This window comes from Tupaia chinensis, unplaced genomic scaffold (assembly GCF_000334495.1).
Source record: "Tupaia chinensis unplaced genomic scaffold, TupChi_1.0 Scaffold000121_1, whole genome shotgun sequence".
NCBI lineage: Eukaryota > Metazoa > Chordata > Mammalia > Scandentia > Tupaiidae > Tupaia > Tupaia belangeri.
The window spans coordinates 1,934,720-1,941,309 of record NW_006159588.1 but is presented as its reverse complement, the minus strand read 5'-3'; the positions used below and the strand labels follow the sequence as shown (position 1 = coordinate 1,941,309).

General features: G+C 36.9%; 1 protein-coding gene across 1 annotated transcript in view; it reads right to left on the bottom strand.

Annotated features, from left to right (window-relative positions):
- Nucleotides 1-1,086: 1,086 nt before the first annotated feature.
- Nucleotides 1,087-6,590, bottom strand: part of LOC102493893 (uncharacterized protein KIAA2026) — a gene marked incomplete at its 5' end in the record, with an annotated part of 48,955 nt that continues 43,451 nt past the window's right edge. The window contains 1 exon segment of the mRNA XM_006144476.3: nucleotides 1,087-2,962. Coding sequence (XP_006144538.2) covers nucleotides 1,510-2,962 — 1,453 coding nt within the window.

Below are 6,590 nucleotides of genomic sequence, written 5' to 3'. Positions count from 1 at the left end.
ACACACAGAGAGAGAGAGAGAGAGAGAAAGCGAGACAGCAAACCACTAGGTCCAGGACTCAAATTGCAGTTGGTCATGTGGGAGTTCATCAACCTTAACCACCAAACCACCTGCTGGCCCGTCATTATCATTTTTTGGCTGAATCTTTATTATTTTTACTACTGTAGGGAGGAGTACAAAACCAAAAGCCATAAATGATGATGGACCATAACTCACTTAGTAAACAATTCTAATTTTTTTCCTAATCAAGTAACTTTTCATTAGGGTTAATAAATAAAGTTGATCACCTGCTTTTGTCTCTCCAACCCTCTTGATAAATGAGACATTAACAGATTAAAAGACATAACAGGAAAAGATAAAGTACCTGAGTAATTAAAAAAACAGGGCAAGCAACCACTGAAGACTTAACAGAATTTGTTGTTGTTTTATTAGATTGGTGATCACTGTATAGAATATTTCAATTTGGGGGACCAGCAGTTGGTATAATGGTGATGTCGCTGGACTCCCATGTAGTCGGCTGCAGTTTGAGTCCCGGACCCGGTGACTTAAAATTCACACCAGGTGTGTGTGCGTGCATGCCCAAGATCCCAAGAGGAGAATGGAGGAGAAGGGACTGTGGCGTGGCCATCCTCCCGGGGGAGTGATTTCTCGCTCTCTGTCTCTCTCTGTCTTTCTGGTGAGCACATGCGCCCTATAGCAAAAACCTCTTAGAGAGAGAGAGAGAGAGAGAAAATTTCAATTTGGGGCAAGATAAAGTTATAAATCCCTTCACAGAAATATAGACTCATGATGGCTCAGGAGATGATTAGTGGTTATGTTGCTGGACTCTCACAAGGCCAACTGCAACTCAAGTCCCAAACTGAGTTTGTACCCAGATTCATGCTGGATGCAAGTGCATGCATGTCCAAGATCCCAGGAGGAGGATGGAGAAAGGACTGCAGCATGGCCATCCCTCCAGGGGGTGATTTCTCACTCCCCCACCCCTCCAGCAAGCACACGCACCATAAGACAAAAACCTCTTTAAAAAATATGATTCAGTTCTTCTAATACATATTTCACACTTTTTCTAAATATAAAAATATATACTGGAAGCAGAGTGCCGAAAAAAGAACAAGACCCACAAAGATAGCCTTGGCTTAAGAAGCTAGTTGCTATAAACTTTAGTCTTGGGAATGGTATCTCCTGATAATAGTACTTTTTCCAATATATACTTTACTGCTCTTAGCCTGGAGAAAAACAAACAAAAACATTTAAAAACCCCGCTTTCTATAAGTGAGTGGAAAATTGGTCCACAGAAATCTAAAAACATTCAAACATCTTCATTCACCTGAGAATTAAATTAAAATATACTGTACCAATTTTTTGTTAGTATATACAATCTTTTCTGCTTTGGTTTTTAATCATGAGAAATACACCTTGGCCCTTAAATACACATATATTCATATGTGTGTATTTCATTCTGTCAATCAGAGTTTCCATGATTCATAATTAAAATAATTTGAATTATTCTTAAATGTAATTTTCACCTATTTGTGTTAGCTTACCAGATTTGTGCTTCTTGTGCTTTGCTTTCTTTTTTATAATCATTAACTTATTCTGGATCTCAGGTTTGTAAGACTTGAATGCAAGAGAATGAAGACCTTCACACTTTCTCTGTAAATTTTCATTTAAAACATCTTTCAATTTCTTTTTTTTCTTTTTCTTCTTTTTTGCCCTCATTTTAGTTAGTTTAAGTTTCTTGTGGCTCTGCAGTGACTGCTCTAATAGAATATCCCTTACAACTTTGTGGCAGTTAATTTCGAGATGATCACCGTGACTTCCATTAACATGTATTTGGCAAGATTTTAGAGCATTTTCTTTTAATGGACTGGGTTCAGTTTTTTTTCTGGATGCTTCACCATATTTTTCCTGATTCTCTATAAACCTTATTTCACCTGGACTGAGAGGCTCCCCAAAGTCATTAACTTCACCTGGACTCTCTGGTTTTTCTAAATTTTCTTTATAACAATCAGTTTTTTTAATTTCACAGGGCCTGCGAGTTCTTATTTCACAGCTGGATTTTAATTCCATTTCAATAGAGGTCTCATGATTATCCAAATTCATTTTATCAGGACAGCAAGCCGGATCCAAATTAAATTCCTGTTCTTTCTTGAAGGCAGAGGACAGGCCTTCTCTACTACATCTATGTTCTCCATTACTTGTACTAAGATACTCACACTTCAATTTCTCCAGTTTAATCCGAGGTACTCTTTGTATTTTAATGGGTGGAATTGGAAATTCTGGGGCCTGAAAGGGTCTCTGTTTATAAATCCGTACATCTGCACCACAGAACTGTGGAAAATGTACATAAGCATTCTCTAAATAATCATAACCAAGGATAACTTCCCTGCATTCATGGATAGGCTGTCCAAGTACAGCATCTTGAACTTCTTTTTGTGTTTCATACACAAAATCACAAAGCCCCTTAAGTAACCACACTTTTTGGTAGAAAGGTAGTTCATGAAAAGGTTTTTCTTCCAATGGATTAACTTCTCCAAGAACTTTAAAAAACTGAGGACACAATCCAAGTTTTTCAGCACAGTTACCAGGATTTTCAGTTTGCCCTACAGCAGTGTACCACTGCTGCACTTTCTGTCTCAGTGCTGCTTCCCAGGTCCTATAAGGCAAAGTAGGTCTTCGATGTAAGGTAGGTCTGCGATGTGGAGGACTTAATAGTGAAGTCATTATTTTAGATAGAAAAGCATTACACTGAGGCATCAGAAGACAACGCTCTAATTCATAAAAGACTATTTCTGGCAAATTTAGAATTTGCTGGGCTAAACAAAGAAAATGCCCGATAGCTGGAATTTCCCACATGGTCTCCATACAAGTTGGAGCTGCTTGAGCTAGCAGTTTTCTTTCCCATTCTTCTATTTCTTTTTGACTAGCTTCTTCTGCTTCTTTTCTTTCTTGCTCCCGAATCCTAAAGAAAATGTAACAAATTACACTCTAACTTAGAGAGTACAATGAAGCATTAAATTTTAAGTATATTTATCTTCATTCAACAAGGCAACTTACTGTTGTAGTTTTCAATCTCAGTACAAGAAGTGCCCAATAAAAAGTATCTCTTTTTTTGATGAGAAAATAGACATCATTTTACCCTGAGTTTTACTGAAGTAAGATTATCAGTGATATCATTGTCCTAAAGATAAAACTCTTTTAACAAATAGCAATGAAAATATGCATACATTGAACAAGGATACAATAGTATGGGAAAAATAAATATAACTCTTTTAATAGGATTATGAGTGTTATTCCCCTTAGAAGCATTTTTACTGACACTGATATAAAACCTTAATTAAAAAATTAAATTAGATGAAAAAATAGGCATAAATCTTGGATTTCACAATGGTTTCTTGGATGTGACATACAAGCAAAAACAATGAATGAAAATCTAGATAAACTGTACATCTCAAAACTAGAAAAATTTTGTGATTTTAAAAGATATCAAGAAAGTAAAGAGACAAACCACAGAATGGAGTAAAGTTTTTACAAATCACCTATCAAATAAGGAACCTGTATGCAAAATACAAAAAGAATACTCACAATTTGATAATAAAAAGACAATCCAATTATTAACGGGCAAAGAAACTAAATAGACATTCCTTCTAAGACATACAACTGAACAACAAATACCTAAAAAGATGTTCAACATCATTATTCATTAGAGAAATGCAAATCTAAGCCACAGAGATACCATTTCACATTCACTAAGATGGCTACTCTAAAAAAAGTTAGATAGTAACAAGGGTTGCACAGTCAGCCCCACAGAGTAGCTGTGTACAGGAGGCTAAATACCAGTTCAAATCAGACTGCAGTTTAAATCCTGGCCCCAGTGGCAACATAGCAGAACGTGCATACATGCCCAGGATTCTGAGAAGATGAAGAACTGGAGGAAAAAGGATTGCGGCATGACCAACTCCATGGGGGCTGAGGGGTGTTTTCTTTCTCTCCACCCTTGTCCCTTCTCTCTGACACATACACATGCCCTCTGACATTTAAAAAAAAAAATACTGGTGAAAAAGCAGAGAAACTGAAAACCTCATAAACCATAAATGGCACAGCTGTTTTGGAAAACAGTATGGCAGTTCCTCATAAGGTTATACATAGGTCCCTACCACATGACCCATCAATTCTACTCCTAGGTATATAGTCAAGAGAAATGACAACATTTTTCCATACAAAAACATGTACATGAATGTTCATAGCAGTATTATTCATAATAGCCAAATAGTAGAAACAAATCAATGTCTGATATTAGTTATTTTTCTGTACCACCATACTGTAATGTCAAGACAAATACATAACAACAACAGTACTTAAGCAAATATCAGGTCTTTCTGCTTTTATAGAACAAGCCTACTTTTATATTTTTTGGCTGAGAGTTCAGACTATAACTACCATACTGCTGCAGACATAACAAAATTATCTGAACTAGCAGTCCTGGTTCATTAAATAAGATTATTTAAAGACACTGTCAATTAGTGATTTGGCATTCATATGTGTAGATTATATTTCAATATCCAAACACTGTTCGATAGTCTTTTAAAAATTCAACTTTTTTCTTATGTACTTATAATTCTAAGGGCTTTTAACCTATTATCTAATGGGGTGTTGATGGGCTGGTGGACATAGTAGATGGATATACTTGAAGCAAGTCATTTCCCCCAAAACCATCCTCAATTAGAGAACTGCAAGAAAAATTGTATTCACAGAAGTTGTAGGTAGAAAAAAAATCTCTTCTAAGAATTTGTAAGTATAAGTTGACTCTTATAGATTTGTTGCCTAAATTCATATTTCTTACATGCTCAGAGAAACATCATACTAAGAATTCAGTTTAATGTGATCTCACGCTAGTATTGTTGTCAGATACTTGAAAGGGGGAGGGATCAAATTTCTGAAGGAAAGTACTATATACACAGAGCTAAAGAACTCTACTCTACTGGGCCAACCTGAACATGCCAGATGTGCCTATTAGCCCAGGTAATTGAGTGGGTATGGCAGAGAGATTGAGAATCTGCCAACAGTACTGTCTCTTTCTCTCTCTCTCATAAGAAACAAAAAAGATAGGGCAACCCTGTGGCCTAGTGGTTAAGGAAGCTGAATCCCACACAGCTAAAATCCTGGCTTACAAAACAAGGTGAGCTGGGACTAGCAGATGGCGTAATGGTTATGTTGCTGGACTCCCACATGGCAAACTGTGATTCGAGTCCCAGACCCAGTGGCTTAAACTGAACACCAGGTGCATGTGCATGCATGCACGTGCATGCCCCAAATCCCAAGAGGAGAATGGAGGAGAGGAGAATGTGGTGTGGCCATCTCCCTGGGGAATGAATTGTTGCTTTCAGACTGTCTTTCTGGTTAGTGCACGAACCCTATAGCAAAAATCTCTCCAAAAAAATAAAAAACAAACAACAAAAAAACATGCTGAGCATATGTGTATGTGTGCCCCAAGCCCCAACAGAATGGAGAAAGTGTTGTGGCATGACTACCCCACTGAAATGCTTTCTCCCTCTCCCTTTCTCTGGCAAGCACATGCACCCTTTAGCAAAGAGATATGAATGAACAAAGCAAAAAACATAAAAGGAAGTAAGGTACTTCAAAGGACAGAAGGAAAAAAAAAAAAAAAACCTGATCCCAAAATACAATACATGTAGGAATTATAAGACACAGAAATATAATACTCTTGGGGCCAACAGGTGGTATGGTAGTTAAGGTGCTGGACTCCGATATGGACGACGGTGGTTTGAGTCCTGGACCTGGTGGCTTGCTTTCTCACCCTTTCTCTCTCTCTGGTCAAATTAAAATAAATATATACATATATATATACATAAATAAAGTTAAGTAAAATAATTTTAAAAAAACTGAAAACATGAGTAAAAAGACAACTCTAAAAAATGTTAAGTATGCTTGGAAGAGAACTAAAACTAATTTATAGAAATGAAGAAATACAGAAATAAAAAAACAAAAACCAATAACAAAAAAGACTTATAGCTAACTCCCAAGCAGCAATAACAGAAGGCAGCACAAAACAGAGTATTTTAATATACTTAGAAAATAACTACCGAGAAGAAGCCGGGCCTTCAGCAGAAGGTTCCACATGGCTCCAGCGAACTAGATTTTTCAGGGAATGAACAAAGAGATTCCAGATCACCTCTTTCTGCTTGCTCCTGAACATTCAGACTGAACTTCAAGAATTTGAAACAAACACACCATCCATCAGATGACAAGAAATTACTGTCGGATCACGAGAAATATGGGAAAACGAGAAAATACCTCTCCCTCAAAGGGAAAAGAGTAATTCTTCTTATCCACAAGCAGTTCGGTGAAAATCATGGCAATGTCTGATAAGGAATTTAGAGCATTCATAATGTCAAAGCTAACAGAGATGGGAGAGAAGAGAGATAATGAACTGCTAAAGAGAAAGGAGAAAGAAGTTGACGACTTCCAGGAGATGAGGAAATTCTTGCAAGATATAAAAGAGGAATTACACACTTTACAAAAGACTCAAACGGAACTGCTAGAGATGAAGTCTATAATACAAGAAGTCA